Raw genomic sequence first — 18921 nt, forward strand, 5'->3', positions numbered from 1 at the left:
AACCCTGGAGCGATGAAGGGAGGGGCGTCAAATCTCTTAGTATCTTCTTGCTTTTGAAAGGATGTGTCTCTAACCCGTCTCTCACCTACCCAGTCCTCAACCTCAGGGTCTGCTCGGATTTATGTCTTCTGTGGAGCCTCCAGGGCCCTAGTTAGGCACCGGCAGATGAGGTGCTGAAGAGGACAGTTCCCAGGGCGCTGCGTTGCGGGGAGGTGGGGGTCCATCCGGCCCCATCCTCATTCCCACCTCCCCCCTTCCCCTACACTCAGTGCTTCCAGCCTTTCTACGTCCCGCCCAGAGCTGCTAGGGTTGGAAGGCACCTAAACACCCATAGTTGGAGGCTCACAAACAGGGGCCTGGACTGATGAAGGAGGCTTGGAAGAAGCCCCCCACCCCTTGACAACGTCTCGGGTTCCCTTCAACAAGCTCTGCCTGAAATACTTCAATTCTTGATTCTGCTTACTCCCGAGTCTGCGACTGTATAGCACCCATCCCTCTGGGGTCAGAAGCAGTCGCCCCATGAAGTTTGTCTCATCCCCGAGCTGATGGCTGAGCCAGAACTCAGGCACTGACTCTTCAATCAGCAGGGCCTTACCTCAGGTTAGGAATGCCCCGTCCTCTCTCTTTCCTAGACACCCCAAAGCCATCTCCAGTCTACTGGGGGCTCTTCAGGTAGAAAGAACCCCAGAAAAGTCAGAAGCAGACCGCGACTGGAAGTGGGAGGCGAGAGGGGGGGTGCATGGTTTTCTTCTCGCCCCCCAGTAAGGACGACTGTTATCAGATTTGAACAGATTTGCACGAATTTTGCATCAATCCCACATGCCTTTACAAAAATAATATTATCTTTGTTTTTATCCTAGAATCCTTGGTTCCATTTCAGTCTCCTCAAAAACGTAAAACAATTTAATAAAAAATGTCAAAGCAGAGTAATGTACAAGTATTCAAGCACATGACAGTTGCCTGGGTTTCCCTGGCTTTCGGTCTCCTACAGGAACTCCTAGATTAGGGCGTTTGGAGCAGGACTCCCGGGTCAGGGCGCGCCGCACCATCCCCTGGCCTCCAGGCTGTAGAACAGAGGACCAGAGGGCAGAGAGGTGGACCTGTCTTGGAGTTCTCTTCCTGCTCCCAACTCTTGCTGCAAACCACCCCAGTCTCCCGCACTTCCGTCGCCAAATCCCTAGACTTGAGAGGGAATGGAAGTCAGAGCTTTGGCAGCAAGGAGCATTGCTTGCGCTTTGCCTCAGTTTCCATAAGGTTAGGGAAAAGAGAGGACAGACTCCTGTTCTAAAGTTGGGCGGAAGGGCAGAGTTCGACAGAGCCTCATCCTTCATCTTAGGTGCTTTGAGAAAGAAGGGACAATCTCTCGCTGCGTCCAGAACAGAACGCTAGACTTGGGGCGCGGGGCGGGGACTCCAACTCGCGTGCCACGCTACTCTAGTCTCCTGCCCGGATAGTGACTGTAGGGGTAGGGGTGGGAGGATGGAGGGAGGTGGATTAATCCCTTAATTACGCCGTGATCGGCGTGGCACCTGCTTTCCGCCTGCCCAGCTCCCAGGGGACTCCGGCACTGGGGGGTGGAGAGAAGGACGAGGGAAGGAGGAGGGCACGAGGAGGCACCGACCGTACCCAGGCGAGCCGGCAGGAGAGCGGCACCGTGGCTGCCGCAGCGCGCAGAGGCTGTGGAGGGGCTTACGGCACCCGGCCCGCGGGTCTCAGACCCAGGGGCTGGGCCCCGAGCCCCCCGCCCCAATCCCAGCTGGGTCGAACCATGCTGCGCTACCTGCTGAAAACGCTGCTGCAGATGAACTTGTTCGCGGACTCTCTGGCCGGGGACATCTCCAACTCCAGCGAGCTGCTCTTGGGCTTCAACTCCTCGCTGGCGGCGCTCAACCACACCCTGCTGCCTCCCGGCGATCCCTCACTCAACGGTGAGTCCCTGCCTCTTGGGGATATGGGATCCTGGGATGGGGATGAGGTGAGAGGGCGGCGTGGAAGAGAAGGAGAATCACTCCTGTCCCAAGGTCCAGGATTGAGCGGCGCCTCCCAGCGCCTCCCTGGGTCTTGGGGGCTAAGGGATAATTTGGAGCTTGGAGCACCTGAGTGGGGGTACCCGCGGGAGGTCGAGGGCTTGGGAGAAGATATCTACTGAGTCTTTTTACACCTCCTTCCCTTCCCCTACAACGCCCACCCCAGGTGAGAAGACCGTGGCTGGTGACGGGCAGGGAAGTCCGAGCTAAGAAAGGCCCGGGCCCAGCGCAGGGAGGGCAGAGGAGGGGGCACGGTCTCCCGCCGGCCTCGGCCAAGCCGGGTCACTCGGTGACCCACCCAGGCAGCTGGTCTTCGGAATCCCGAAGTTTCCCAAGAACTCACTTAGGACCAGAGGAAGCCAAAATGCTGGATGTGTTTGCTACAGAGGGGACAGGGGCGGCGATCATTTTAAGGAAACTTAGAAGTTTGTCTTTCAGCGTCGGGACTCTCAGCCGGCCCACCCCGGCAGAGCTGTGGCGGGCGGGCGGAGCTGGCTGCGAGGTCGTTACCGCTAATTACGGCGACTAATAAATGACTGGGACAGCGCGCTCTCCCCTAGCGCCGCGGGAAGCTGCGGGAGCCAGCCGCCGCCAGCATTCGGAGAGGCCGGAGCGCGGCCCCTGCCTGCAGCATCGGCAACCCCGGCTTTCCCGGGCGCTTTCGCGTGTGGTTCCCTCCAGGTGCACGCGGTCCCCATCCCTCTGCCTCGACCCACTCGAGTCTAGTGACGAGCACTGTGCTGGGGACTCGAAGGTGGAGAGAAAGGAGACCGAGGCAATATGTGTGTGTTTATGTGTAGGGCACATCAGGTGCTGAGGGAGGAGCCCCAGAGCCTCATTAGCATGGCCATTAGCTATTCATTAGGCTGCAGTCGAAGCATCTCCTGAGACCGGGAAGGGTAGGGGGAAATTCCAGGGAAAGGGCGCCTGCAGCTGTGTCTACAGGAATTAGGGGGAAAGGACCGACCAGAAGGGTGTGTTCCGTATGGAAGGAGTGGGGAGGAAGACGATGGGGGATGAGCCCGATTCTCCAACCTCTTGACCCTCCTAGATTCCCAGGAGGTTAAGCAGAGACCCCTTCTCGCTGGCACCCCGCAGAGTCCCGCTTCTGCTCACCTAGCGCGTTTATGTAAGGAAGGTGTTGACAGACACATTTTACCGCTGAGAAAATGCTTTATAGAGTGAATGGTGCCCTAATCGTCACAAAAGCAGCATGAAGCAAAACCTAGCGATAACAGATCAGTCTATTTCCTTTACACCTGAGGGCTATACCAAGGGGAAAAAAGAATATTGGGGTCTGGTAGAATTTGATTCAGGTAGAGACTGTAGGAGCCAAGATAAGGTGCATATGCTGGGAACACAAGGCCCTTAAATAATGGCAGAGTAGTAACATTTATTCTCCAATGCCTTACATACATTATGGTCTTAGAGCAACCCTATCACTACTCCCACATCACAAATAAAGAAACTAAGACTCAGAGAAGTTAAATAATTTGCCCAAGTTCTTATAGCTAGGAAGGGTCAAAGTCTGAGATTCCAGCCCTGGTTGGTTCAACACCAACACCTGAGCTCTCAGTCACTCCAGTGTTGCTCACCACGGGGTGTTCCAAAATTGGGAATGGGAGGAGATGGAGGAGAAGAGACGGGTGAAAAGCAGAGATTTCCAATTGGAAGGGAGATGGAGAAAATTATTCTCTCAAGTGGGACAGAAATCGATCTTCTTGACTACAGGCAATTAAAATAAACTTCTCAGGGCAGCGCCAGCACTGGTCAGCCTGTCCAGCTTTGTCTACAACAGAACTTCTAAGAGGAGGGGCGGGAAATGAAACCCAAACTCACATGTGGGCTGGAACCGGGAGGTTCCTGCAGATTTTGGAACAGGGTAGGAGGGGAGGGGGCAGGGGGCAGAACAGATGCTTGAAGTGGTCCCTGGTTATTTTACACCAGATTATTCAAGGCTGCAGTGGCACCTACTGGCCGCCACGGGTTACAAATCCACTTTCGTTGGCTGGACTAGAGGCTGGGCGTGCCGGAGTATAACAGGCTCCCGGATCCCAAACCCTACTGCAGAAGGCGAAACAGGCCAAAGTCTGCAGGCCAAGTGACAGGTGGGATAGAATATGTGGATGAACTGATTCGAGTGAACAGGGAAAGTAGAGGAACATCAATCAGTAGGCTAATCTATTGGAAACTATGCACCTCTCAGGAAAAGGAGACTTACTAATATTTCTACTGCTCTTTGAGTTCAATTCCTGTGATTTCACAGGACCCTTGAAATGAAGCATGATTATCCAGGGTGTCAGTAAGAAGGACTCTGTGCGACTCATAGAATCCAGGTTGACAAGCCCTTCTAGTCCCGGCCCTATCACTCCCGTCTTCCCTTTCATAAGGGATCCCAGGCCAGTCCACATTCCCAATTTCACTGGGCTGGGACCTTGCAGAGGTCACCAATTGTTGGCTCCAGTGCACAGTTTGTGGTCGTTCACTGAGCAAGGACGATCCGTGAGCCAGTGCAGGTAGGAGATGGAAACCAGTGGGTAGGAAGTGAGGGAGGGGTCTACTCTTCAAGTGGTGGTTCAGCCACTCCCGCTTAAACTTGGCAGGAGAGGAGATGGAGGTCTCTAAGTGGTCCAGAAAGCCGGCCTAGAAGTTTGTGTCCCGATTCCTCTACTAACCAGCCTGTCCGTAGGCATCTTCTTTTGAGGCCAGGAATGCGGAACGTCTGCCAATAGGGAGATATTGGATCCTGCAGAGTGGGGGTGGGGGCGGGGACTGAGCTCCAGCAGAGAAGCACAGGAGATGGGACGACCAGAGGATTATCTTTCCCTCTGGAGCCTCAATCTGTCCCCACAATGTCCGGGTCTGAGCCCTCTGCGTCACCCCCTGTCCCCAGGGTCAAGGGTAGGACCGGAGGACGCTATGCCCCGCATCGTGGAGCAGCCGCCAGATCTGCTAGTCTCCCGAGGCGAGCCCGCCACGTTGCCCTGTCGCGCTGAGGGCCGACCCCGACCCAACATTGAGTGGTACAAGAACGGGGCGCGTGTGGCCACTGTGCGCGAGGACCCGCGTGCGCACCGCCTGCTGCTGCCCAGCGGCGCCCTCTTTTTCCCGCGCATCGTGCACGGGCGCCGCGCGCGGCCGGACGAAGGTGTCTACACTTGCGTGGCTCGCAACTACCTGGGGGCAGCAGCGAGCAGAAACGCCTCGCTGGAAGTGGCAGGTGAGAGTCAGTTGATTGTCAGCTGGTTGCTTCCACAGCCCGGGGTAGGCGGGAGGGCACTGGGCAATCAGACCCAGAACCAACCTCAACGACCTCAGCCCATTCAGCATCCTCCTTTGGGACCGCGACCTTTGATCTCTAATAGCCACACCACGGCCAGAGAAGGAGGTGGATCTGACTCCAGGCTGGTATTTTCTCACCTGGGAACGAATTCCAGTCTGCGGTGATCAACCCCCTCTCAAGACAACACTTCCCTTGTGTACTCAGCCAGTTATGTCACTTTACACCCTGCTTATTCTTCCCCGCCCCCCGCCCCATCCAGTCCTCCGTGATGATTTCCGGCAGTCTCCTGGAAACGTGGTGGTGGCAGTGGGGGAGCCAACAGTACTGGAATGCGCGCCTCCGCGCGGCCACCCGGAGCCTTCCGTGTCCTGGAGGAAGGACGGTGCAAGACTCAAGGAAGAGGAAGGAAGGATCACGGTGAGGGGCGGGATTATGACTGGGGACCCCACCAGGAGAGGGGAAATAGGGTAGGGGTCTGGGACAAAGCTCAAAGGCCCAGGAAGGGCCTTGGAGGTTTCAAGGCTGGAGATTGAGATCAGGGAAGTAGCTCACTAGAGACTAAGAGTCAACAATACAGTGAGGGATAAGGAAGATTGAATTGGTATAAAAAAGGGGGCGGGGCATGATGCCCCAGGAACTTCCCATGTGATACGTGGGTCAGCTTCCTTGGCCATCTTTATCAGCTTGCTGTGAGGATCAAATAAACTTTATACATATGTATATACACACATATACACCACATATATATATATATACACTGTGATAGCTGAAACGGACCAAAGTTACCATTATTACTCTGCAGATCCGTAGAGGGAAGCTGATGATATCACATACACTCAAGAGCGATGCAGGCATGTATGTGTGCGTGGCCTCCAACATGGCGGGAGAACGGGAGAGTGCGGCAGCTGAAGTCGTGGTCCTGGGTAGGCACAGGGAATTTTGAAATTATGGGAACAGGTAGCCTGGAGAGTAAGTAGCCCTACAGACACCCTGACTGTTCATTCACTACCACTCCATAGAGCGTCCCTCATTCCTGCGCAGACCAGTGAATCAGGTGGTCCTGGCTGATGCCCCTGTGAATTTCCTATGTGAGGTGAAGGGAGATCCCCCACCTCGTCTACACTGGCGCAAGGAGGATGGGGAACTGCCCAGAGGCAGGTGAGAGGCCCTCTTCTGCCTACAGGAAGACCCAACCTGATCAAGAGATTATTCTGCCCTAGAAAACTGGAAGGCAGGCACATTGTCACTTGAGAGCACAGAGAAGTCTGTTCCCTAGAGCCTGTGGCCCCAGTCCTATCCAGTCCCTACCTCCATTGATTTGTCCATGGGTAACCAGCTTCTGTCCCTGCTGGGTCCTGCCTGTCTTTATGTACCTTGACCCTGGTGTCTGTCCTGGGGGAGAGAGAAGGGGTCTATAGCTGTGGCCAACCCAGCCTGGGGTGGGGAGTGGAGCAGGTATGAGATCCGGAGTGACCACAGCCTTTGGATTGGGCCTGTGAGTGCCGAAGATGAGGGAACCTACACCTGTGTGGCGGAGAACAGTGTGGGCCGCGCTGAAGCATCTGGCTCCCTCAGTGTTCACGGTGAGGGCTGTGCTTGGGACTGCCTGCAGCAGGAATGGTAGGAGGGAAGAAGGAGGATGGTTGGCAGGAGACTGAGGGAGAAAGGGCAGAGCAGGGCATGTGGGTGGGACACCTGAGACTTCTGCAAGGAGTGGGAGGAGGAGAACGCTAAACAGGCTGGGCAGGAAGAGATGGATATCTGCTCCTATACACTTGAGCTAAGCTGGAGCTTCTCTCTTCTGTTCCTGCAGTCTCCTTTCTTAGTGCCTCTGACTCCCTGTTCCTTTTTCTCATCTTCCCTTCCCAGTCCCACCCCAGTTGGTGACCCAGCCCCAGGACCAGATGGCAGCTCCTGGAGAGAGCGTGGCTTTCCAGTGTGAGACCAAAGGAAACCCCCCACCTGCCATCTTCTGGCAAAAGGAGGGGAGTCAGGTGGGTGGCCATCTCCAAGGAGCTTCCCATCAGCCTTCCTCTGTGGCTCAACCTCCCTCCGCAGCTCAGCCTCCCTCCCTCTACATTCTGCAAACTTCTCTGTGGGACTTCTGTTTTATCTTTGGGAGCCCCCAGAAACCCTTGCAGGTTATTTGAGAGGATTAAATAACATAATGAATATAAAAGGCCTGGAACACATTGGGACACTTTTTAATACATGATAATAATACACTTAGGTGGTAGAGAACAGTCCTGGATGGTAGTTTCTTAGAGAATCTTTCTGTTTCTGGCAAGGCTATCCTGAGGATGTAACAAACTCGATTTATCTCTCCTCCTTTAGACCCCTTGAGCTTTGGCTTTGGACATAACACACTGCTCTGGAAACACTATTGAACCAAAGCTGCTCAGGGTAGAAAAGTACTTGCTCTTCTATTTACAGTGGCCACAAGGACTTTCACTAGGGAGAGCTCACAGTCATTCCTTTTGAACCTTGCAAACAAATCTCAAAATCCAGAAGCAGAATGAACATTAACTGAAGTTACAACATAAATAACTCTCTCTAAAGGAAGGGTAGGAATTTTGCTACTGGAAACAGGGTCAGCAAGATAAAATAAGTATGACAAGCTCCACTCTGCTGGAAAACAAGGCAACCTGCTACCTCATTCCAAATCGACAGCCACAATTTTCTAACATCTTTTCTAGCACCTGGGACTGCTGAATTCCAATTAGATTCTCACCCGAATAAAAACGGTGATGGTTAATAGCGGGTGAAGCAGGTGTTAGTCAGGTCTCGGCATGGCGCCCTTTATCCTGAGGCCCAAACCTGCCTCCCCATCTAATGTAATGGATTCTCTTCCATGGATCTATCTAATGAAAATTGTTAAAGCAGGAAGAAGAGGACTGTGTTTACCACAATGTGTTAGAAGACTTTCATATGATTCCTTCATGTGATCTTTCTAACTATCCTCTAAACGTCAAATTTGGGAAACAGGTTAAATAGCTTGTTCAGGGTTTCTCAACTAGTAAGTCACAGAGCTGGGAAGTAGACTCGGAAACTGTTGAATACAATTCCCTGATTTATTTTGTGAATAAATTTAACTACTTTGCCCAAGGTCACATCACTGCTGGAGACAGACAATGAACTAGAATCTTAGGAATTCTCTGAATTTTGAGATTGACAGGAATGGGGACCTCTCCCTGCCCAGTTGCCTGCTCATTCCCTACCCTGGTTCCTTGCTCTGTCTCCAGGTCCTGCTTTTCCCCAGTCAGTCACTTCAGCCAACAGGGCGCTTCTCAGTCTCTCCAAGAGGCCAACTCAACATCACTGCGGTGCAGCGTGGGGATGCTGGGTACTATGTGTGCCAGGCTGTCAGTGTGGCTGGCAGCATCCTGGCCAAGGCCTTGCTGCAGATAAAAGGAGGTACGTGCCCATGGAGATAGGGCTGGACCCATGGCTTGGGAGGAAATAATGGCCTAAAGTGGTGTGTTTCTCTTGGAGTCTATATACTATGTCTGCAAGAGGAAAGGTGTGTTCCTGAGGCATGTCCTTGAAGTTTGGAAACCAGCAGCAGAAGCCACTAATAATGGCTCGTCCTGGGCAGAGACTTAGATGATTATCAAAGCCCCCTCTGATCACCAGAAGTTTCAGAGGGTGGGGGAGGGAGGGTGAAGGAGTGGAGAATGAGGACAAGGGGCTGGCCGCCAGGCCCTAAGCTCCTCCCCTGAGGTGCACACGGTCTTCCTCTCTCAGCCTCTTTGGATGGGCTGCCTCCTGTCATCCTCCAGGGACCAGCCAATCAGACGCTGGTGCTTGGCTCCTCCGTGTGGCTGCCATGCAGAGTGACTGGGAACCCTCAACCCAGTGTCCGATGGAAGAAGGATGGGCAGTGGCTGCAGGGGGATGACCTCCAGTTCAAGCCAATGGCCAACGGTACCCTGTACATTGCCAACGTGCAGGTGAGTGTCATCTCTGGGGCCCTAGTAGCTGAGAATGGCTATCTGCTCCACATTCCTTACACAAGTAAGTACTCACTGGGCCTGTAGCCCCATCTTTACCCCTCTGTTCTCTCAGAGCACCCAGTGTCCAACATCTTCCCATCCTTCTGCTACCCGCCTCCACCCCCTCACTGGATCTTGCTGCACTCTGTTTGCCAGTGCTCTGCCCTCTCTTACAGGAGATGGACATGGGCTTCTACAGCTGTGTGGCCAAGAGTTCCATAGGGGAAGCCACATGGAGTGGCTGGCTTAAGATGCGGGGTGAGTTTTTTCTTTGTTCCCTTATTTTGATAATACCTTCCTCCAAACCTGCTTCAACAGGGAGTCAATACCCCCTCAAACTCTGGGATTAACTTTATGTCACAAATGCCATGGTTACGGTGGTGAGGATGAGGAGGACAGTAGTGGTGCCCATGGGAGGCAGATGTGAGTAGGGGTTCGTATACTATAGCCCACTCTGACCATCACCACTGCTCAGAGCTCCATAGCTCCCCTGGGAAGGAGACAGGTTCCACTAGGGTTATCCTTTTCCTATCCTTCTACTTAAAGATTATCTCCCACTGCAGAAGATTGGGGAGTATCACCAGACCCCCCTACAGAACCCAGTACCCCTCCGGGGCCTCCCTCTCAGCCAGTGGTCACTGAGATCACCAAGAACAGCATTACCCTGACCTGGGAGCCCAACCCACAGACTGGGGCTGCAGGAACATCTTATGTGATAGAGGCTTTCAGGTATGGAGACAGTTTTGAACGCAAACCTGGAGAGTTAAAAGGAGGGGATCCTATACCCTTAGGGTCTTTGCTATTGTGAGGCGGGATTCTCCAATACCCTCTCCCAAGGGGAAGACACAATGGTGGTTCATAGAGAGTGGATGAGATGGAGTAGGCAGGTTGGGAGTTCCTGGCTTAGACAACCCTGTCATCTCCTTCCTGTTGTAGCCCAGCAGCTGGCAACACGTGGCGTACTGTGGCAGATGGCGTGCAGCTGGAGACACACACAGTCAGTGGTCTGCAGCCCAACACCATCTACGTGTTTCTGGTTCGAGCAGTGGGAACCTGGGGCCTCAGTGATCCCAGCCCCGTCTCTGAGCCTGTCCGTACACAGGGTAAGGTCAGAGTCCCTGGGCTCATGGGCATGAAATGTTACATCATAGAGCATCCCTCTCCCCCAAAACCATGACACCATGGCAGTTCATAAAGTTCTTTCCTGCTATGCCAGGTCTATACTGGTGGCCCGGCCTGGAATAGGAGATCACATTTGCCTCTCATAGAAGAGACAAGGGAGGAGGAAGGCAGGGAGAGGGGAGGAGGGAAGAAGGAAAGAGAGACGTATTCATGCATTTTGGCAGCTTCTGACTTCTGAGCCTTTCACCCATAAATAATATAGATTATTAAGACCAGAAGGGACCATGGAGGGGCCATCTTCATCTTAGAGATGAGGAACTGAGGCCTTTAAAGGATGCATGTGTAGTTATGCTAGCTGGACACCGAAGCCCACATCTGGAAGCTATTGCTCTGACCAGTCCCCTCCTGACCATGGGGTGTGCTCTACTAAGTGGAGCAGGGCAGAGGTAGGACACGAGCACACTCTCAGTCGTGTCTCCCTGTCCCTGGTGGCCTCTGCTGAGTGGGTTCTTTGGTCAACAGACAGCAGTCCCTCTAGGCCAGTGGAGGACCCATGGAGAGGCCAGCAGGGACTGGCTGAAGTGGCTGTGCGCCTGCAGGAGCCCATAGTGCTGGGACCCCGGACCCTGCAGGTGTCCTGGATTGTGAGTGTGGTATGGGGAGGAGATTCAGGGTGGGGAAGATTATGAGGCACAAGAGGGCCTCCAAGTGTGAGTATGGGAGAGTGGGAGGTGAGTGGCTGGGGAAGGCCGCATGAGTGGAGGAGGGGCTGGGCCTGGAGGGCCTGTATGGCCCCAGCCTCCCCCTCTGGTGTGCCTTGTCCTGTCTCCCACAGGTGGATGGCCCAGTCCAGCTGGTGCAAGGTTTCCGGGTGTCTTGGAGGGTAGCAGGCCCTGACAGAGGAAGCTGGACAATGTTGGACCTACAGTCCCCCAGCCAGCAAAGCACTGTGCTAAGAGGACTCCCTCCAGGGACCCAAATCCAGATCAAGGTGCAAGCCCAAGGCCAGGAGGGGCTGGGAGCTGAAAGCCTCTCTGTGACCAGGAGCATTCCTGAGGAGGGTAAGGAGGGCCACCGAACAGATGGATGGACAAGAGGGAAGAAAGGGTGGCGGTGGAGGGGGGATGAAAATTTGCAGGATGAGAGCAGGGTGAGTGGGTGGGGAGGAGGAATGGCTCTCAGTTCCCTAAGACGTTAGAACAGGGAATGTTGGGGCAGGAGGGGCAGCTTGCAATGACTATTTGTGTCCTTCTCACCATGCTCCACCCTGGCCCAGCCCCCAGTGGCCCCCCCCAGGGAGTGGCGGTGGCCTTGGGGGGTGATGGCAACAGCAGTATCACTGTGACCTGGGAACCTCCACTCCCCTCTCAGCAAAATGGGGTCATCACGGAGTACCAGGTAGAGGGACTGAGAAGGGACTGGATGGGAGGGCCAGGCTGGGAGGGAGAGGGAGGAACTAGTGGCTAGAATTAGGGTGGAGGAAATCTATTATAGGTTTGGCTTTAGGGTTGGGGATGAGTTTAGGGGAGAAGAGAGAGGTTTCCAAGTGTTGCTTCTAGGTTGAATTACATTACATCTGTCTAAGGCTCCTCTACCATTTGAAGCCTTAAGTTTCCCGGTGAGGCTAAGAACCCCATTTCTGACTCTAAATCCGGGACTCGGCCTCCCTAGATCTGGTGCCTGGGCAATGAGAGCCGCTTTCACCTCAATCGGTCTGCAGCAGGCGGGGCACGCTCCGCAATGCTCCGAGGACTGGTGCCCGGTCTCCTCTATCGAACCCTGGTCGCGGCGGCCACCAGCGCAGGCGTGGGCGTGGCCAGTGCCCCGGTGCTGGTGCAGCTGCGTGAGTCCACCGGAGGGCAGTGCTGGGGATCGTGGCGGGGGCGGGGCAAGCCCCCAACTAGGGTAGCTGTGCCTGCCAGGTCGAGAATGACTCTTTCCCAGTTCCAGGGTTTCGCGCCCCTCCTCCACTCACCTCTCTGACCCCCACAGCGTCCCCGCCGGACCTGGAGCCCGGGCTGGAGGTGGGCGCGGGGCTGGCGGAGCGGCTAGCGAGGGTGCTGCGGAAGCCCGCCTTCCTCGCGGGCAGCGGCGCCGCCTGCGGGGCGCTACTGCTCGGGCTCTGCGCCGCCCTCTACCGGCGCCGGAAACAGCGCAAAGAGCTCAGCCACTACACGGGTGAGCGCCCGGCCCCTGAGCGGACGGAGCCAGGAGGGAGCCAGGCGGGCCATGGGGAGGGGCAGGGGCTTAGCCGCTGGCGAGTGAGGACCGGGTCGGGAGGAAGGGGTCTCACCTGGAGTTCAGCCTCTTGGGTAGGGGTGGGATACGCGGGGCGGCTCGAGTTGCTGCCAGGACTGGGAAGAGTTGCGGGCCAAGACGGGGCGGGACCTGATCTGGGGAGAGGGGTGACTTTTGCCCCTAAGACGCCGCGAGGAGGCCAGGCTTTGCAACCGTCTCCATAAAGAAGGGGCAAGTTCGCGGACGGAAAGCCCACTCCAAGGGCGGGGGGCGGGGCCTGGCTAGAGGGGGTGTGGCCAGGATCCCAGGCAGTAAATTGAGAGGCGGGATCTGAATGGAAAGGCGGGGCTCCCTGAAAAGAGGCGACCCGAGTTCTGCTACTCCCTAGTAAGGGACGTCTCTGCAGAGAATCTGAGGTGTCTGAGGTCAGTGGTTTTCAATCTCAGTTGGCTATACATAGGAATCACTTGGGGAGCTTGAGAAAAATACCGATACCTGAGTCCCACCCCCCAGAAATTCTGATGAAATCGATCCAGGGTGCAGCCTGAGTGGTGGAACTGGGACCGGGGCCGAGGAGTGGACAAGTATAGGGGTATTTCTGACCCTTCTCCTCATTTCCCCTCTTCTTTCTCCCACGGGTTCCTTTCTGGAAGCCTCTTTTGCCTACACACCGGCAGGTAAGCCATCTCTGCCCCATTGGGGTTCAGACTCCCCAGGAAGGGCCCTTCTCTCACACATTCTTCCCTTCATTTTCCCCAGTGTCCTTCCCGCACTCAGAGGGCCTCTCTGGAGCCAGTTCCAGGTAATTCTCTTAGCCCATCTCCCCAGGATGACCTCCACCGAGAGGCCACTCTTCTTCCTCCCCGCTGCCGCCCCAGGTGGAGGGAGCATGGCCACTTCCCACCCCAACGCCACCGCCACTGTCCCGCGACTCCCAAATATCGCCACCTCCCTTTCCTTTGCTGGCCTCTTCAGGCTCTCCGTCCCCAACGCTCACCTGCTCTCACTCAGGCCACCCATGGGCCTTGGCCCCGCCCCCTACCCATGGCTGGCAGATTCGTGGCCCCACCCATCTCGAAGCCCCTCAGCCCAGGAACCCAGGGGAAGCTGCTGCCCCAGCAATCCTGACCCGGACGACAGATATTACAATGGTGAGGAGTTCTCATTCCCTCATCTGGCTTCAGCACACTTCTCCCGACTACTGGGGCAAACTGAAGGGCGCCTGGGAGCCCAGTCTCTCTGAGGTTGGTCAGTCCCTGGGGAGGATGTGAGCTGGGGGAGCCTCTCTGACCTACCTCCACCCTGGTTTAGGATGTAAGGCTTGTGTGGAGGACGAAGTTGATCCCGTGGGATCTCCCTTTGCCCTCCATTCTGTTGTCCTCTATTTTTCTGTCTCTGTCCCCCGGGCCTCCCTCCTTCTCTGCAGAAGCAGGAATCTCCCTGTATCTGGCTCAGACGGCCCGGGGCACGGCCGCCCCGGGCGAGGGTCCTGTCTACAGCACCATTGACCCAGCGGGGGAGGAGCTGCAGACCTTCCATGGGGGCTTCCCCCAACATCCCTCAGGGGATGTGGGCCCCTGGAGCCAGTATGCTCCTCCAGAGTGGAGCCAGGGGGACAGTGGTATGACTCCAACTCCTAAAACCCTGTTTAGCCCTGACCAGGGTATTCCCAAAGAGGATCCTCCTCCCTGACCCTCTAGCACCTAGCCTGGCACTTCCTTCTGACCCGTCTCATCTCTGGCTCTTTCCTGCCTGTTGTCCGGGTGTCCCCATCCTATTCTCCTCAGGAGCCAAGGGAGGCAGAGTGAAGCTTCTGGGGAAACCTGTGCAGATGCCCTCTCTCAACTGGCCAGAAGCCCTGCCCCCACCTCCTCCTTCTTGTGAACTGAGCTGCCTAGAGGGGCCCGAGGAGGAGCTGGAGGGCAGGTAGGGATGCTCCCTGCTTCCAGGCCCACACACCTGCGGCCAGACCATGGGCTGCTGGGGGATGCAGAGAGGCCAGCAGAGGAAGGGGAAGGGGCAGCAGGGAGGCCAAAGGGAAGGTATGGAAGCAACTCAGCCCTTTCCTTCTCTTCTGCCTCTTTGACACTAGCTCAGAGCCAGAGGAGTGGTGCCCGCCAATGCCTGAGAGAAGCCACCTGACGGAGCCCAGCTCCAGTGGAGGGTGCCTGGTCACTCCATCCCGAAGGGAAACCCCCTCTCCCACACCCTCCTATGGACAGCAGTCCACAGCCACTCTTACCCCCTCACCTCCTGACCCTCCCCAGCCCCCAACTGACATGCCCCATCTCCACCAGATGCCCAGGTAGGGAGGTATATAGTACCTCACTCATTGCAAGCCCTCTACACATATCTACTCAGTAGATGACTGAGTGGAGGGAGGGATGGATGGATGGATGGATGGATGGATGGATGGATGGATGGATCTGGGGTACAGAAGTCTCAGGACTGTGTCAGGGTGGAAGTGTAATTTGGACAGGAATAGGGAGGCTGACAAGATCTCTCATGCCCATTAGACTGGCTCTCGCTGGAGTGGTCAGCAAGCTTCCTGAGACATTTCAGATATGGCTCTCCTCATGCTTCTCTAGCTTGGGAGGACTTATGGGCGGACGGGTTGTGTCTCATTTATCTGTTAGGCTGGGTGTCTACCACAGTGCCAGGCCCATAGTAGGCACTCAGGTTTTGTGGAGGGAACAGATGCTGAGGCCTCCTGTCATTGCAGGAGGGTGCCCCTTGGGCCGAGTTCCCCTCTCAGTGTATCCCAGCCCATGCTGGGCATCCGTGAAGGGAGGCCTGCTGGCCTGGGTGCTGGCCCTGCAGCCTTGCCCCACCTCAGCCCCAGTCCTGCCCCTAGCATAGCCAGCAGTGCCCCAGGTAAGTCTGTACAACCTCCTTTTGTCCCCTGACCCCCTCCAGTGCTTGCTTCCCCTTCACCTTAGGCCCCTTTCCTGATCTTTGCCCTTACCCGTTCCTCTTCCCGTCTCCTAATGCTACAGGCAGAACCTGGCAGGGGAATGGGGAGATGACTCCCCCACTTCAAGGACCCCGTGCTCGATTCCGGAAGAAACCCAAGGCTCTTCCCTACAGGAGGGAGAACAGTCCTGGGGGTGAGGGAGGATGCACCTGGGAGATGGTGACAGAAATGGTGGGGGGACAGGCAGGAAACCAAGGGTGCACTCTGGGGGCTGGAGGAGGGAACAGGTGAACCCCAATCTTGGGCTGTTCGTTGGCAGCCTCCTGGTGCCAGGGAATGCAGGTAAGAGAAAGATAGTGACAGGAGTGGCAGGAGGCTCCACTGAAAACAGCTCCCTCCCCAGACTTGCCCCCACCACCCTTGCCACCGCCAGAGGAAGAGGCGAGCTGGGCCCTAGAGCTGAGGGCAGCAGGCAGCATGTCTTCCCTGGAGCGGGAGCACAGTGGAGAGAGGAAAGTGGTACAGGCCATGCCCCTGGCAGCCCAGCGGGGTCCCCACCCGGATGGTAAGCAGGGCCAGGGCAGGCAGGAGGGCTGCTGCCACCAGAGACTGTGGGCTTTGGGACTGGGGTCTGATAGTAGACCAGCTCAGCCCTCCCTTTAGTTAGGTCCATGCATTTGATCCACATCAAACTCCCCTGTCTCTCTAGCTCTCTCTGAGCACAATCCCATGAAGTCCCAAGTTGTGTTCATTCCCAGGATGGAAGCCCAGATGAGAGGACTGGGGTCTAGGTGCTCTGTCCCCGCTCCCCACAAGGCTCCCTCTGATTGGGAGCTTCCCCGCAGTGTTCTGAGTACCCGTGATGTCAAGGCCATGTGCCAGGCACTCTGCTGCTCCTCAGCCCCAGGCTGGCTGAGCTCTGTGCCTGCCCTTCCATCTTCTTCCAGAGCTGCGCTTGTGGTCAGGGTGGCAGGGTGGGTGACAGGAAGCTCTGCTCCCTGCCTGCACCTGGCTGCCTTTCGCTCTTGTGCTACAGAAGAGGCCTGGCTCCCATACAGCAGACCAAGCTTCCTTTCCCGGGGCCAGGGCACCAGCACCTGTTCCACGGCTGGCAGCAACTCTTCCAGGGGCTCCAGCAGCTCTAGGGGATCCCGGGGCCCTGGCCGGAGCCGGAGTCAGAGCCGGAGCCAGAGCCAAAGGCCGGGACAGAAACGCCGAGAGGTAGGGGCTATAAATTGCAGAAAAATGAGGGGAGAGGACTAGGGAAGGGTGGACCAAGGGGTAATGGAAAACAGGAAGGTAGGCAAGGGCTTGTAGAGGAGTGTCAAAAGGAGGGGATCGAGAGAGTGAAGGGGAGGGAGGAATCCTGTAGAAGTGACAAGGGGACTGAGTGTCTGTAATCCTAGCACTTTGGCCCATGCCTGTAATCCTAGCACTTTGGGAGACCGAGGCGGGCGGATCCCTTGAGCTCAGGAGTTCGAGATTAGCCTGGGCAATATGGTGAAATCCCATCTCTACAAAAAAAAAATACAAAATTAGCTGGGCGTGGTGGTGTGCTCCTGTAGTCCCAGCTACTCTGCAGGCTTGAGGTGGGAGGATAGCTTGAGCCTGGGCAGTCAAGGCTGCAGTGAGCCATGATCACACCACTGCTCTCCAGCCTGGGCGACAGAGCGAGACTCTGTCTCAAACAAAACAACACAAAACAAAAGAAATGACAAGGGGTAAGGACAAGATGATACATAATCGAGGAGTCTGGGTCACCATAGGAGAACTGGGTTAGGAGAGCGAAAGCCCGAACCCCTCTTGGACTTGTTTGCCCTGGGCCAGGGTTTTACAAAACAGCATCTCTCTGTCTCCCTAGGAACCAAGATGACCCTTGTTGGGGCATTGAGAATATCAGGAGTGCCACAGGGAAGGGTAGTAGGGATGTCTTTTCCCTCCCAGCAGTGATGAGTGGGGCTAACTGAAGCCCATTGGTTTCCACGATTTCAATTGACTGAGAAGGCAGAGAGCCAGCTCCTCCCTTTCTTTCTCTTTCTACCTGAGACTTGTTTATAAAAAACAAAACAATAAAAAGAGTCTGATCAGAGCCCGGGGCCATGTCTGTCTGGTTCTGTGCAGAAGGCTGGGAAGAAGGCGACTACAGGGTCCTATATATCAGCACACACTGGTAGCTTCTGCTTCCCTTTCCACTCTGTCAAAAGTACTAAGTTAGGCACAATGGCTCACACCTGTAATCCCAGCACTTCAGGAGGCTGAGGCAGGAGGATCACTTGAGCCCAGGAGTTTGAGACCAGCCTGGGCAACCTAGCAAGACCTTGTGTCTACACACACACTAACTAACTAAATACATAAATAAATTAGCCAGGTACGGTTGTGTGCACCTGTCATTCTATCTGCTTGGGAAGCTGAGGCAGTAGTATTGCCTAAACCCAGGTGTTAGAGGTTATAGTGAGCTATGATTGTGCCACTGGACTTCATCCTGGGTGACAGAGTGAGACCCTATCTCAAAAACAAACAAACAAGCAAACAAACAAACACAAAAAAACGAAAAAACACTAGGTGGGGACTGTACTGTCCTGCTTCTTAAAGGAGTAAGAAGCTCACTGTCCCCGAGTTACAACCATAGACTTTCCAAATGCCCAGTAATAAGACACATGTTCTACCTCTGGAAGGTCAAGCCAGGCCCTTCTTTAGTGCCCTCCTCTGGGATCTACTTTCCCACAAGAAAATACACCCCTCACAAAAAACTATCTTGAAAAACTCAAAGAAAGGAGGAGCTTATGGGAGAAACCCCAGGCAAGAAGGAAGAGCATGCTTTTTCAAACCCTCTGACTCCGTCACAGAGGACAAACGGGCACCTCTTGCTGGGCCCAGATGTGATTGGGTTGACAGGCACAGAACTGTTAAGACTTTTTTGTGGTGACTGCCATGGTCCTTGTCACCTCCTGCCCCACATCCCGTGTACTCACTGGTGACCTGAGGTTTTGTTCCTTCTCACTTGCTCTACCCTTGACTCAGTGACTTCCCTGGACTCTCTGGGCTTGGCGGCTGCCCTCCAGGCCCAGGCCCTGACCTCGTCTGCCCCTTTGACCTATGAGTGTACAAATCTCTCTGTCCCTTTCAGTCTGGCAAACAGGGTTGGAATGTTTTCAAAAGGAATTTTACCAGGAAGCTAAAAAAAAAAAAAAAACCCAAAACAACCCCCACCCCCCACCACCTCACAAAATCCAGAAAACGAAAAGCAAATACAGAGGAACGGATGTGTATGTGGAACACTGATTCTTCCTCCTGAGGTCACAAAAATCTGGCCCAGACTATTCTGATTAATGTGATTCAGGAAGC

At 55.3% G+C, this 18921-nt stretch overlaps 1 protein-coding gene across 1 annotated transcript; it reads left to right on the forward strand.

Moving 5' to 3' along the window:
* Nucleotides 1-1582: 1582 nt before the first annotated feature.
* Nucleotides 1583-17669, forward strand: ROBO3 (roundabout, axon guidance receptor, homolog 3 (Drosophila)). The gene is made up of 28 exons (XM_012001684.1): nt 1583-1928; nt 4921-5247; nt 5570-5727; nt 6113-6233; nt 6330-6468; nt 6766-6893; nt 7180-7304; nt 8553-8724; nt 9055-9260; nt 9479-9560; nt 9866-10031; nt 10239-10405; nt 10947-11068; nt 11260-11485; nt 11701-11822; nt 12096-12267; nt 12417-12602; nt 13316-13339; nt 13422-13464; nt 13674-13813; nt 14089-14283; nt 14450-14588; nt 14755-14967; nt 15385-15536; nt 15659-15769; nt 15980-16141; nt 16613-16797; nt 17438-17669. The coding sequence occupies exons 1-28, from the start codon at nt 1769-1771 to the stop codon at nt 17447-17449; spliced, it is 4155 nt and encodes a 1384-aa protein (XP_011857074.1). The 5' UTR covers nt 1583-1768; the 3' UTR covers nt 17450-17669.
* The last annotated feature ends 1252 nt before the right edge of the window (nt 17670-18921 follow it).

Source organism: Mandrillus leucophaeus, unplaced genomic scaffold (genome assembly GCF_000951045.1).
Source record: "Mandrillus leucophaeus isolate KB7577 unplaced genomic scaffold, Mleu.le_1.0 Scaffold669, whole genome shotgun sequence".
NCBI lineage: Eukaryota > Metazoa > Chordata > Mammalia > Primates > Cercopithecidae > Mandrillus > Mandrillus leucophaeus.

Coding starts and splice junctions, on each gene's coding strand:
- ROBO3 (XM_012001684.1), top strand. CDS start 1,769: ATGCTGCGCTACCTGCTGAAAACGCTGCTGCAGATGAACTTGTTCGCG. Junction 1,929..4,920: donor CGGCGATCCCTCACTCAACG/GTGAGTCCCTGC, acceptor CCCTGTCCCCAG/GGTCAAGGGTAGGACCGGAG. Junction 6,234..6,329: donor AGCTGAAGTCGTGGTCCTGG/GTAGGCACAGGG, acceptor ACCACTCCATAG/AGCGTCCCTCATTCCTGCGC.